The sequence below is a fragment of the Stenella coeruleoalba genome, assembly GCF_951394435.1.
Source record: "Stenella coeruleoalba genome assembly, chromosome: 10".
Classification (NCBI taxonomy): Eukaryota; Metazoa; Chordata; class Mammalia; order Artiodactyla; family Delphinidae; genus Stenella; species Stenella coeruleoalba.
The window spans coordinates 11,759,982-11,774,373 of record NC_137156.1 but is presented as its reverse complement, the minus strand read 5'-3'; the positions used below and the strand labels follow the sequence as shown (position 1 = coordinate 11,774,373).

Sequence of the window (14,392 nt, the reverse complement as noted above, 5' to 3'; positions counted from 1 at the left end):
TTCCCTTTCTTTCCCTCCCCCACCAAGACAAAGGCATATTAACTGGTGATCCTAAAAACATGCACCTAGAAAGAGCAATTAACTGTACAAAAATAGCTAGCAATTCGTATCATTCTAAAGGGAGAGGGGGGAGGGGAGAGGGAGAGGGAGAGGGAGAGGGAGAGGGAGAGGGAGAGGGAGAGGGAGAGAGAGTGAGAGAGAGAGAGAGAGAGTGAGAGAGAGAGAGAGAGTGAGAGAGAGGGTGAGAGAGAGAGCATTTTCCAAAACAAATACATAAATCATGACTGGAATTTTAGGACTCAGTGTTCTCACATAGAAAGTCTAAATGCCAAAAGAGAATGCAAGTGGTGCATCATAAAACATGCTCTTCTCGTGCATATTTATGGGCATTTTAGACGCTAGATAAAGAGTAAGATCTAGTCAACAATCAGTTCAATGTCGCTTCAGCGACATTTCAAAATCACCACTTTAGGTAGTTACTCTGGGCTTGGCTTGGAATCAGCAGAGACAGCACACTCGTCAGCTTCTTAGAAAAGGTACGTTACATGTAACATGAAGGAAGGTTGAGCACTGAAGTCTGACGGTAACTGACAAAGCTCCAGGAATTCAGATTCCAGTTCATACCCTTACAAGGCAGGGCTCATACCATAGAATTTACACTAAACGTTTATGCTAAATACCAACAAGGAATCAAAATAAGCCAAAAATTATTAAAAGTTATTATTTTCTATTTGCTATGTACCCTGCAACACTTCAAGACATTTATGCCCTAACTACACTACCGTAGTTTACGGATGGGTAGTGTAGCCCCTTTCTGCAACGCAGGCCACCCCAGAGCAGCCCTAAATCTAGCCTAACCTGTCAAAACCTTAATCTACACTATATGTCCCTGATAGTAGGCTGTGATCGTAACTCCCCAAAATGCTGTCATGAATCCGTAATTCAGTAAAACAAGGTACTTGGCACACTAATAATTAAAGCAGATTAGCAATGCGTTAAGTTTTCCCTAAGTTCCCCTAAACAAAGTTTCTCTTTTTCACTGCCCTGGAGAATTAAAGTTAATTGACTGATTTGCACACAGCTGCCACACAGGACCACAGTCCCGTGCAAAGAGGAAGGCGGCAGCACTGCCATCTGAGAAAGGCGCTAGGAGCCAGGGACAAAGGGCTCCCCACACCCACCCCACGAGAATGAAGCCTAATGGCCTTTGTCATCATACCCCCATGCTGACCGACCTCACCAGAGGTGAGGGTGATGGACGGCCATGTAGCTGAAGGACGGGTACTGTCATTTCCAACCACAGTCACAGACTTTTGTTCCTCAAAAACAGATGAAAGATGATGCATGACCCCCCCACCCATGTTTGGAAACATGGACAGTATTATTACACATTCCAGCATGTTTACTAATGTGGTTTTTCTTACACACCCTTTAACTCTCCCTCTTGTGACGGTGCACTTTTCAAACTGGGGCAGAGCGAATGTTTGTCACAGAGCATCTGAAACATTAAAGGCTTACACTGAGACACCCAGCCAAATGTTTTTAAATAGAGTAACATACAAAGTCCAGTACACTGGCAGAGATACTCCTTACATACGCGTGCTAATTGTACTAACAAATCCAATGACACCTTCTAAGACACAGTGCCGAGGATTGAGGGAAAAAGAGGATGGAAGTTAATACAGACTCTATACCATGGGTATTCTAACTGAAGACACTGTGTGACAGAGGAAAATAAAGGCTTGGAGCTATGCATCTCAAATTTCAGATCTAAAGTACAGTTCTGTTAAGGATTTTAAGTATCCACACATGGCCACTCTTCTCCCTTCCTCTTAATTTGCCACCATATTCAGTTCTTCATTAGATATACACAACTAGATGGTTTCTGAAAAGTAACTGTAATTCTGTATATAGAAAGGGCAAACAACGAAGTCCAGACCAGGAGTTATTTTCCCCCCTTTCCCAAACCTCTCCAAAAAACAGATTCTAAGAAAAAGTAATTAATCTTGTCATCCAGGAAAACACTGAGTATGAGAGCAGAAAAGGAATGAAATGAAATATAAACTCTAAGGGAGGTGGCGGTCCGCGCAGACAACACAAGGCGTGAAATAAGGCTGATAACTAACAAAGGGTTTTTAAAACACCCAATTAAAAGCGTTATTATATAATGTCACTGTCTGACCATGAAGCCACAACTCTTATCAAACTACCATAGCCAACTTCCTGATCAAGCTATCTAAAGCTTATTTAGGAAAGTCATTTAAAAAAATTTAAAACCTGCTGGTAAATTAATTTTAAGAACCGATTTCACACCTACTAACTTGGTTAACACCAAGTGGATTTTGCTTTCCTGACAAGGGGAAAAATTTTTCAGAAACGCCACATTTAATTCTTCAAATTTTTAGAAACATCTCTTTAGAAATGGTGAAATACCATCTAATATACTCAAGAATACAACTGATGAAAATCAATTAAAATGAACAGCAAAGACAGGAATTACAAGTTGGCAACTCTTTGGCCAATTTTTATGGCAGGAAAGTGTTTTCTTCTGGTCCACAGCATTTTTTTGCTTTATTCATCTCTAATAATAATTAGTGGACAATATTTAGAAACCAGGATATCTGATACAAAACTCCAGAATTCTGGCTCCTCTATGAAAAAATCAGGAGATTGGGTGAGTGGGCCCAAGTTTGTCCCCACGCGGACAAAACTGGCACCTAGTGTGAAGTCCCTGGTTTAAGGCAGCAATATTTTCAGCCTTGGGTACTAACCTTTTCCTCGACGGCCCTTCTTCAAAATCTGAAGAACTAACATCGTTGCTAGTTGAGGACACTTGGGATGCATCGTCCTTCTCATTCTCTGACTGTTCTGATGCTGGTCCTAATCCCTTAGACTGGCCATTACCAAGGAGCCCTACAGGTGAAAAAAGGGGACAAACACTTCAATACATGACATCAGGAAGCAGCACTTTACCACAGTTAACCCTACACAGTGGCTGATATGGGCAGACAAGAATCTGGATAGAAGAGAATTAGAAGGTACACATCCCTTGTGAATGGAGGGGGAAAAGTCCCACCTCATCCTACTTTAGACCTTACACGAGAGTGAAATGCCTACCAAAGAAATAACTACCGCAGTAAGAAAGTCAAGCAGAAATGTGTGATTGTAATAATGCACTACAGCATCCTTTCTGAAGTGCATCAACGCCTTTCAGGGCTGGGGAGTGGAAAGGAAGAAACAAACTTCACGTATTACCGATTCAAACTAGTTACCCTTCCAGGGCTAAATATTTACTCTAGAAACACTGAAATCCTTTTTGGAATTGCCTTCAGGAACCAGTACCTGCCACCCAAGAAAAAGCATCAATCATTACCTTGTGGCCATATATCAGTCCCTAACTAGAGGTCTGACTGTACAACTTGCTCTTCATAGCAATCCACTGTATCAGAGTCACTGTATTGGAATCTGATTGTCTCAGAGGATAAGGATTCTCCACGACTCCATACACGGTACCATGCGGAAGAGGGAGTCTGGTGGCCCCAGGATGAGCCACTAGTAACCCAGACTGGGAAAAGGGCTACGCGAAGTGACATAGAAGCTGCTGAGCCACCAGCCAACGGGTCACAGCTGAATAAAAGCCTGGTCTTCTAGCATTCAGATGTCCTTGCATCTAGGGTTCTGGATACGATTTAGGTTCTACCAACGGGGGGCTTGTACCCACACAAGTGTCCACAGCCACCGGCCCCCAGTTCCACTGTCTAGTCACCAGCCTCTGGGCATCAGCAGAAATGCTAGCAAGTGTCTGCATTTTCACAGCCACGGTGTTTGGCTTTTAAGTGAAGCCAAAAGGGCAGGGTGGCCCTTGATTTTTGTTCTCCCAACCCTTCCAGCAAGTTTGTAAGCACTTACGTCCCTGTATTAAATCCCTTTTTGGTTGAAGCACTTAAAGAGTGGTTCCTATTAGTTGCAGTAAACACTATATAGAACACAATATTCTACATATTGGGTAAGATTTTCTGGAAGAACACAGTATACTGCAACAAAACCCTGGGACTTAGCCTGTTTACGCATGCATTTCCCCAGTTATCTATTTTTACATCATTTCAGGGTATGAGTAATAACATAACGCTGGAAATCTAATACAATGCAGTAAATAAAATCCCATGGCTGTCACTCAGACTTGTGGCTTTGGGAGTCATGACTACAATATGGAAGTGAAAACACTAGGCAACTTCCCAGAGAAACAGAAAATGTGGGGCGTTTGCACTGTGAGGCAAACAGGAGACATAATTGCAGGGAAATCTATGAGTCTAAGGGTTGAAGTGTGGCCAACATTTCAAAGATGAGAGCAGTGCTATCCATTACGGTAACCGCTAGTCACAGGGAGCTACTGAGCATTTGAAATATGGCTATGTGAGTAAGAAGATGAACTATTACTTTTATTTAACCTTATCTAAAACTCACTATAACTAACATTTCTTTAATAATTTGATATTAATTCTTGAAATATTCCGGATGTATTATTAGGTTACGTCAAATACACTTAAATTAGTCTTACCTGCTTCTTTAAAATTTTGTAATGCAGCTCTAGAAAACTAACACTACATATGTGGTTGAAGTAACATCTCTATTGACCAGCACTAAATTAGCACACTGCAGCAATGTCATGGGCGGGGGGGGGATGACCACGCAGCAGCCCACCAAATAGTAGGAAGATACAGACCATACTTATAAACGCAGATTAGGAAACTAGCCCAGGGACATAATATAAGTCACGTGTAAAAAAGGCGCTAATGGATGAATTACCACACTTGAAAAGGATGGTAAATTCAAAATAAAAATTCTGGTTATGGAACCATATATAAAACTAATTTTTAAGGGGGATTATCTCTAAAATAAAAGTGTACTCTTGGTTGAATTCAAATTTTTCAATAGTATGTAAGGACTTAAAGGAGAATAAAGCAAGAAAGGAGGAAGGAAATATAACTTCATTTTTTAGCACCCACCATATGCCAGGGCACGGGGGATACAGGCAAAATCCAACAAAGCCTAAATTTTAGTAGTGAGAGGCGATACTCCTGTATGTATCAGTTAGTAGTAGGTACAAAGAAGAAATCTTGCACTTGCAGGGTAACCAATAGGGGAGGGCAGTGAATACGAATCACTGGAGCCAGCAAGCAAACCTGCAACAGCAAAACGAGGAGAGCAAAGCTGGTATGTGCAATACACCTAAAAAACAAAAACAAAACAAAAACAGTGGTGGTGCTGGTGACAGTGAAGGAGGAAGAAGAGGTGGTTGTCTGAAGCTGTGTTTGGAACAAGGAGGAAAACAGAAGGGCCAGCAGGCGCTGCTCGGTGAACCTGAGGAAGAAGCACTTGCTGTCCCCTCTGGTATGCACATAACAAGATCTCAAGCATCTCCTGAGGGAGCAAGCAGCTCATGAGTGAATGAGTGAGTAAGTGAAGGAATGAATTAGCAGAGAAAAGTTCAGCTATTCAATGACAGCTCTACCCTTGTCATTCTGACAAAAAGAACCTCTGTAGACTGTAAAGAGTAGTGACCCTCAAACTTACGCCCTGGGCATAACCCCAGTGTGTCCTCTTCTAACAAATTTCCAGATGATGCTGGTTCTGCTTTGGCTGGTCTAGGGGCCACATCTTGAGATCCACTATTGCAGGGGGAAGCAAGATTCAAGCCAGTAAGAGATCTAATTGCCCTAAGACACTATAAAGCTCTGGGCAAGTGTGCACTAGATCTCAGGAATTATGTTTGTACAATCTATCATAATACAACTCACGTTAGGGCACCCAAATCCAAAGTTCACTCACAGTAAGGCGCCCAAAACCAAAGTTCTGCTGGGGCATTCTTCCACCTTGGATCATTAATTTTGTGAAAGGAAGTAAGGCTGCTTAAAACTTATCACACAGCTATCAGACCCTGCTAATGACAAATACAGTTAAAAAGTAACGCATGATGGAAAAAAAGTGTTCATATCTAAGAGGCATCAGTCTAGAACAAGGATATAATGTTTCTTTTCTCCAAAAAAAAAAGAAACCAACTGCCCAAGCACAAATTCGGGGAAACTGGATTATCAAGTTTTACATGAAAAGGGGGAATTTTAATTGACTGTATGTGAGCTCAATGTCAGGCAAAAGGATGAGAATGCTCTGAAACACTAAGGCATGACTGAGCTCCATTAAAAGGAATCAAAGTGCTGAGTCCACAGTCCCAAGCCCTCATCAGACTAATATCTTCAAAGAACACCAAAGATGCCTCCATTCCAAGGATTAACAATGTCTGTTACCTGAACTACGAGACAGATGGGCTGTCATTCACTTTCCAGATCAGGAAAAAGGGGCCCACACAAAGGGACTGCTTGCCTGTTCTGTGAACTAGAAGACCTCAGCTGTTTCCAGCCTTTACTGGGGGGGGGGGGGGGGGGGTGACTTGTTCTGCGTATAACTGTTTCAATTTGAGTACCCCCCTCCTGACATCAGCACAGAGAAAATGTACATTTATTTGTAGTTAGACAGTCTCCATGGTTGGATAAACCTGGGCTTTTTTCTTTTCTGCACACCGCCCACCCCCTTATTCACATCTCCAGTGGACTGGCTACCCTATTTCATTTTGAACGTTTTCATCCAACTCGTACCACGTGCCCAGTCCAGAAAAGCCAGGTCAGCAAGATGGAACACGACACCACGGGGCAGAAGAGCCGTTATCAGACCATCAGACAAGCCAATGAGTACTGCCTTTCCTTTCCCCTACGGAACAAAGCCCTGCCACCGATCTTTTACATTATTTTTAGTCAATGAGAAATAATCAAACGGCATCCTCTCCTCCAAACACACCAACGGGCTTTATCTTCCCACCCTCGCCCAAGCCCACCATCAACACAAACCTTTGTCGGGGGAAGGAGGTTAAACAGAGGAGACGCGATGGCCCAAAGACCGCCTCCCCACACGAGCATTCGTTCTCCTCTATTAATATTCAGTAGGTTGAACTTAAATTAAACCACATCCATTGTCTTTCACAAGAGCAATAAATATGAGCTGGAAATTCCAAATCACTGCGGTAAAGGCAGCGCTCGGCGAGTCACCGTCAGCTGACGGGGCGGCGTGCCACAGGCCACCACAAGGGCAGTGCCCATGCTCACGAGCTGAGAACCCCAAGGAAACAAAATTCAGGAGCTCTGGACCCTCATCTCCCAAATGAGTAAGCAACTAAAAGGCTTTCAAGGCAACATACCCGAACTGGTTCTTCCTAAGCCTGGAGCGGCAGCAGCAAAGAGGAAGGAGCAGTCCTGTTCCGGGGGGGCTGGAGATGTGCATGAACATCTCACCCTGGCCTTAACATAAGGGGGGCTGGGAAATTTAAAACACAAATGAGGCCAAAGAGTCCTTCAGCTAAGTGATGATGAGAGCTACAGATTTCAGAACAGAAATGTGCACAGAGAAGGAAATTCTTTCCTAACATCTGAAAAGGGGGACGAGAATGGGCAGTGCTTACAATTTTCTGTTTTAGACACAAAGAAGTTTCGCCAGTCCTCCCATCAGCTACACGTACGTGGTGGAATACAAAACTGAAGGAAAATCTAATGCCCTTATTTCACAAAAGAAGGGTTAAAGAGAAAGGAAAACAAGGGGACCTTTGAAGCTGTTCCCGAGCTTCCAAAACATCTGGAGCAACCAAACGTATTAGCATATTAGGGAGAGTCCGTGTATCTGGCTTTGTTGTAGAAGAGATGCACAAAAGGTAATTCTGTATTATAGAGCCAATGCCCGTCTGTCACCCTGTCACCGCGAGACAAGGTATCACATTACATATTAAACAGTCAAGCATCCAAAGAGAGCTTTCATTTGTGGCTGCAGTGTGTGTGTGTGTGTGTGTGTGTGTGTGTGTGTGTGTGTGTGTGTGTGTGTGTGTGTGTGTGTGTGTGTGTGTGTGTTGGAGGATGGAGGTGGCTGGCTGCTGCACTTTGAGTTGAGAGAAAAATTATCAAAGCAGCCCCTTGGTTGAGGTAGGACCCTCTCTGAGGTATTCAGAATGTCAAGTTTGCTGCCACTACTAGTAGAAAATAAAGCCTATTTTCACTCAAATTTTGAAAGAAAAATTGGATTGTTTGCTTTTTGCATGTGGATGCCAGGGAAATTCTGGCTCGGGCCAGCTTCACGGGGTCAACATGAATATGTAGTTTAAACCCAACTGTACATACTCGGGTCAGCAGCTGAGCTTCTGGATCGATTGCAGGGTCCAGGAAAGGGGGTGAGCAGTGCAGAAGGGTCCGCAAAGCTAAGCCCAGGCCGGTCCACTGACACCCTTTCCCGTCTCAGAACGCTAAGGTGGCTGAGAACAAATAACAGTCGTGAGGCACGATGTCACTGCCACACTCATGGTCAACGAAACACAAGTGAGCGTGGTTTAATACCTCAGCTTATGGAAAATAATTATCCCTTTCCCTCGAGGGGATGGCCCCTGGCAGACTAGGGCTCCCCTTTGTCTGCTCTCAAATCAGCTGTGCAGATTTCTCACTCCAGCCAAGAAAACGGGGTCCAAACATAGCCCCAACAAACCCTCAAAGGAGCCCTCAAGACACAGGGCAACACAGGTTTTTGTTAGTTTAACACCCAGAAAGTAGATAGTAGATAGACAGACAGACAGACAATCCCCTACAAGCCCTTCACCACCACCAGACTTTTTCCCCACAAAACCTTCTTGGGTAATCTAAACCTTCTTTTGCATGCTTGATTTTTTGAGAACAGATGTTAGAAAAAAATCTGACGCAGTGATAATAACATGGAAAAGTTGGGCCACTGGGCAGGCAAGGAAAATGTCTGACCTCATCCTTTCCTCCTATTTCAGAATCACGCAAATGACTAAATTCAAGAGACACGAACAGGAAGAGACAAACAGAACCCTAGCCCAGGAAGCACTTCCTCACCTCGAGGCACAAAGGAACAAGCCAGCAGACAGGTCACAAGTACACACAGGGAGAGGGACCAGATCGCTGCTCTTACTAAACCCCAAATGGGTCAGCACCAACAAGAGACAAAAGACCTCTCCTCCCCACGTCCTGACCAGGAGTTACACAAGGAGAGAAAACACTCCTCATGGAGAGGCTCCAACAACGACCACCAAAGAGCCACAGCGGAACTTCACTGGATACAAAATCCCTCCATGGGAAGGATCCATAATCTCTAGGAAAGATTTCTGGATGGGCCCAGAAGCTGCTGAAACGCTGATGATGACAACAGTGAGCAAAACGCGCTGTGCATTTTACCACAACTCCTCTGCTGCTTTGGTGCAAAGGCACTTCCTCCCTATACTCTCCCGCATCCTCCCATTCTTCATCCTTGACATGATTTTTATAACGATCAGAACAGATACAGTAGCTTGAGCAGTAGTGATTACTAAAATATAAGCACCCACATTGCTCTACAATGAGAAGTTCTACCTAAATCCAATTACCCTAAACCCTCTATCCCACGTCGTACCTCCTCTAGGTCCATGCCCCATCCCAGTACCTTATGCTGGCAAACCAGTCAACCTAATTATGACCGTCCATCAAAAGCACGCATCTTGGAATCCCCTAAAACATGAAACTCAAGTCTCTATCAGGTAAGTAAAAGTATTTGCTGGACAGGCGGCCCAGTTCCGAGCCCCCCAGAGGTCGAAAACTGCTTTCCACATACAGAAGTGATTAAAGTCGATGTTGTGCTTAGGCTGGTGTGGAAATGAGCTGCAGAACAATGGACCACTTACTGCGGAGCCCGGGAACTTAAGAGGCAGACACAGTGGACAGGAACCCTGCGCATTTTTATAGAAATTCTTTTAGATAGACAAACAAGACCAGCATGTCCAAAGTCTTCTGTTCAGATAAGCTGACATGCCAAAATCTGGTTTTATAAATCATGGAATTTGTGCTTCTCAAGGGGACATTTTCCATATGCGGTGCATGTTCCCAGATAGTGACATTCTACCTGTAAATAATTGAAGTGTGTGTGTGTGTGGTTGTGAGTGTAGGTGTGTGAGAGTGTGTGTATGGAAGGAGGGAGAGGGGGAGAGAGAGAGACAGAGAGAGAGTTATCTCTAAAGTTTCATATTACATTTACCCCACCAAAAGTAAGTTACCAAAAAAAACCGGTTCTCCAGTATTAGCAAGTCTCTACAAAGTTAAACAAAGCTGGCTTTAACACAAATCAACAAATCTCATAAAGTTATTAGCTTGTGCACAAGTCGGTAATGATAAATGGGCACAACTCCAAACACTTTGTGTCCTAACATCATAATTCACAGAGAAGTAAACAGCCACATCCTTACCCCAAAAAACCTCTCTGGCTGCCTTTATTCCCTAAGCCCATAAAATGGACTGCATGCAAGTCCTCAACTGTTCTGTTCATAAGTTTCCCAGTGCACTCAGTACCCCCCTCACATACAGACAAGTCAACTACACACCCACTTCTCAGATGAATATAGTAAAGCATTAAGTGGGCTATTCAAAGTCCAAAAGAAAAAAAAAAAAACCTGCTGGCAGCAAGCAAGCTCAGAGAGGCCTACAGCCTCCCAAAGCCGCCTTCGTTCCCGTGCTGAAATCTAAAGGAAACAGTACAGAAAGCAGAACTCCAGGAACGCGGCCACACAATCTGCAAAGATTTGAGGCACCTAAAATTGATGGCTGCTAAAACTCACCTGTGTCTCTATTTAGTAATACAAACATGGATCAATGCACAAAATATGGAAGCAGAAATGAGAGCACTCAAAGTTCAAAGCTTTAAGGTCTAACCTAGAATCACTCAGTCTCTGCTGACATGCCTCAGTTTCCTCCATCTTTCAAGGAAAGAAGAGGTGGAGAAGGAAAGTATGACAGGAAATGAAAACCATGCATGCTGTTTATAAAGGAAACCAAAGCTATGGTGGGGATGAACTAGTTAACTTTAATGAAACATCTATTTTTAAATGCTGGGAAATGATCACATAAATTGGCAATAAAATAAAGGGACCAGCCATAGCTGGATGGTGTTCAATCTCCAGAGAAAGGTCTAAACTCGTACAAGCCTAAAACTGAAGATTTGGCCAAAATGGTCAACAGAGCTTAATGCTTTACGAGCGACATTAATTCTCTCTTGTAAATTTCCACAGTACCTTTGCAGGAGCCACCGTTGCCCCTAGGGAGGATACCAAAGCTGAAAGAATATTAATATTAGGCAAATCGCAACACTTTTTACATACTCTCATATATATATATGGCACCTTGCCATCCATAATGGATTTAATCAGGACCCCAATAGGGAAACCCACAAAAGGCCTATTTCTCCAACAAAAGCCACAGCAGCCTGAAACAAATCTACAGCTATTTGATTTTTATTTTATTTATAGGAACAGACCTTCTATCCCAGGTTCCTCAAGATAAGCCACCAAAAACTGCACCTGACAGACCCGTGGAGCAGCCATCCTCAGAGCCGGATCATTGCAGAGAGACAGAGAGGAAGAAGGACAGAGGAAGGGAGGAGGGAGGGAGGGAGAGCGCAGCGAGGCAGGCTCCAGAGCACTTGTCAACAATCCTCCCCTGTACGTAATGAGCAGGCGGCAGTGCAGATTCCGGCGGTGCAGATTCCACGCGGCAATAGGACAGCCAGGCGAGCGGCGCAGGGGCCTGGGGGAGGGGAGGCGTCAGGGAGAGGAGGTTATTTATGTGGCTGGGAGGGAATCTAACACCAAAGAGGAGGGGTCTGGGGCTTTTTTCCTTCCTGGTAAATTAGAATGAGAAAAAGGAAAAGATGGACTTGCTTTTCATCCTGCAATTTCCTCAACCTGCAATGCAGACAAATCCTTATCTTAGAATTTCTGACATGGGGTGTGGGCCGGCGGCGCGCCACTTTGGACGGGAGCAGTTCAATTGTCCACGCTTCTGTGTGCCCAGTGTGCCAGACTGCCCCCCTCGTGCACACACTCCCCCCCCCAAGCCCGGCAGCGGGGTCCATGGCACATTTTCAATGGCATCCCTTTTTAATATCATAATCTGTGTCATTCAGCACTTGCCTTTTATTTATTTTTATTTGTTTTTTTGGCTGGGAAACCTGGGCAGCTCTCCAGACAGACTCTGCAGAAATCTCTTTCCACATGCTCCTTCTCCAGCCCGCCCGCCCCCTGCCTCCCATTCCTGTTACCAGGGTGCTTCATCACTTCAGTGATGACTGCATGGGCCACCGCTGCCCTCCCCACCACGAGCGCACAGACACCCCTCCCCCAGACACACAAATTCATCTAATCTAATAAAACAGAAGCTCTTTTCCCTCATTGCTTCTTGAGGATCTTTTACAAAACGGGCTCTGTGGCCTGGCAGCTGCCGAGAGGGATGAAAAAGGCAAGATTCCAGCGGGGCTGGCCAGCTCCCTGGCCTCAGATAACTGGAGCTCGCATCTCCTTTCATATGTCATAAGCTTTTTGATTGTTAAAGTCAATTCTCCTGAAGCTTTAGAACTTCAGCTGGCAATTATCATGTCCAAAACACATGCTCTGAACACCAGCCCACATTCTCCTCTTTATGCCTCTCCAGAGGGGAAAAAAGATGGTGGCAACACCCTCAGAGAACCCACATGGTATTGAAAGCTCCACTCACAGGCTCATCCAAGGGAACTGGGGAGAGAATGCCCCCTTACTCTTACTTTTAGCTTGTTGTTGTTGTTATTTAACTACTGAATGAGCCCCTTCTGGGCTTCACACAGGTGAAGCTATTTAGAATTCAAAAAATCCTGAAAGCAGACCTGTCCTCTTCACAGGGCCAGTGACTACTCTGTCCACTACGGCTGGTTCCTGTTTCCTAAATGACCATGGCATCTCCAGCTGCCTCACTTTCAAGCAAAAACTATCAGGAGGCAGGTGATGGTCTTCCCTAACCTCTACTTGATTTCCACCACTTTAAAACCAAAATATAGGTAGGGCCTTAAGAGATAATCTAGTACAACCCTTCACTCTACAGATGAGTAAACGAAGGCTTATTCAGGCCTGGTTCTTAACCAAGGTCACAGTATTAGTTCCTTATAAGTTCTCAACAAGCAGAAGGCCATCTATGAACCCTGAGGTCTCTGGGGACAGAGGTAAGCTAACACACCAGAACAATGTCATTGCACAAATCGCTGTAGGATACAGGGTTGGAAAAGCCTCTCCAATCATTACATGGCCAGTGTGAGCCCAGAACAGACCCTCATTCCGTTCTCTCCAGTGCAATATATTCCTATGATGGTGAACAACTGTTTGGCATGTGTCCCACTGCAGCATAAGTCATGCACAGTCAATTAAAGGACATTTAAGGGATGACTATTTGGCTTTTCCCTCTTCTTTCTACTGGGACTTGTCTTTAAGTGCCTTTACTAACCAGAAGCACCCAAAAGGGAGAACTGGAAAGAGGGTATGAGACAGATATTTGGATGTATGGTAATCCTGAGAAAAGGTTAGTAAGGAACTGCAAACCATAAAACATAAACAACCAGCCAGAAATGAAGCTTGAAGGTCATGAATGGGATACTGGTCATCCTTAACATCTCCACCTCTGACCAATCCGACACAGCCATGGCAACAAGGGCTCTGTGCTCTTTCCATATCTCTATTCTCCCTGGCTTTACTGCTGCTTCCTCTTCCCATCAACTAAAAAAGTAACAAGGTGTTTAAATTCAAAAAGATAAGGCATAACAGGATGTTGGCCCCAGGCTGCTCTTAACTTCCAAAACCATCATCAGCATGTGACCATGCACTCAGTATTCCCTAAAAGACAGGCTTAGCGTCAACGCTGGCCTGTGCTCTGCTGCTGGATCAGGAAGGGGAACTGGAAAACTCTTGCCTGTGAACTTCCGTAGTTTTTGGACTGTTTACATCAAACGTCGGTTTACCAAAGAGGGAACGTATCTTCAGCACCAGACAGACTAAAAGCACCAGCACCCTCTGGGAGACACACAACAACACTGAGAACTAGGTTCAGTTTAAGAACAGCAACACAACTTTCAATATTTAAATTCTGAGAAGAGGGGAGGGCAGAAAAGGAGACTTGGCAAGGACTGTTTCTTGTTCAAAGATAATATGACTGACAGCATCACCAGCTAAGTTTCAACATCCAAAGATCAGAGCAAGTCTCAATTCTCAAATGAAGACAAGACTCCCCAAATACTAGCAACTCCATCTACCCCCATTTTATTTAATTTTTAATAATACAAAGAATATCTGCAAACCCAATCACTAAAACATTATCTATTGTGCTTCCCCCCACCTCATTTCATTATTGTTTAAGTTACAGCACAAATATGCATGCCTGAATAGTATATTATTTATTTTGATTCTCTTGTTCGTCTAAAGTTTTGTCTATTTGTTGCTATCATTAACCATGCTGCAAACATCCTT

At 44.1% G+C, this 14,392-nt stretch overlaps 1 protein-coding gene across 14 annotated transcripts in view; it reads right to left on the bottom strand.

The window, feature by feature from the left end:
- The window catches only part of JARID2 (jumonji and AT-rich interaction domain containing 2), a 241,473-nt gene that overhangs the window by 91,610 nt on the left and 135,471 nt on the right, over window positions 1–14,392 (bottom strand). For 11 of the 14 annotated variants that reach the window (XR_013829978.1, XR_013829979.1, XM_079932713.1 and 8 more), the window contains one exon: window positions 2,772–2,913. The exons of 2 other annotated variants lie outside the window; for them this stretch is intronic. Coding sequence is in view for 9 of the 12 variants with exons in the window: in XM_079932713.1 (XP_079788839.1) it covers window positions 2,772–2,913 (142 nt within the window). In the remaining 3 variants the exon portion in view is untranslated. Of the gene's footprint in view, window positions 1–2,771; window positions 2,914–11,385; window positions 11,460–14,392 lie in introns of those variants that run through there. One more of the 14 variants, XM_079932719.1, reaches the window with a different exon arrangement.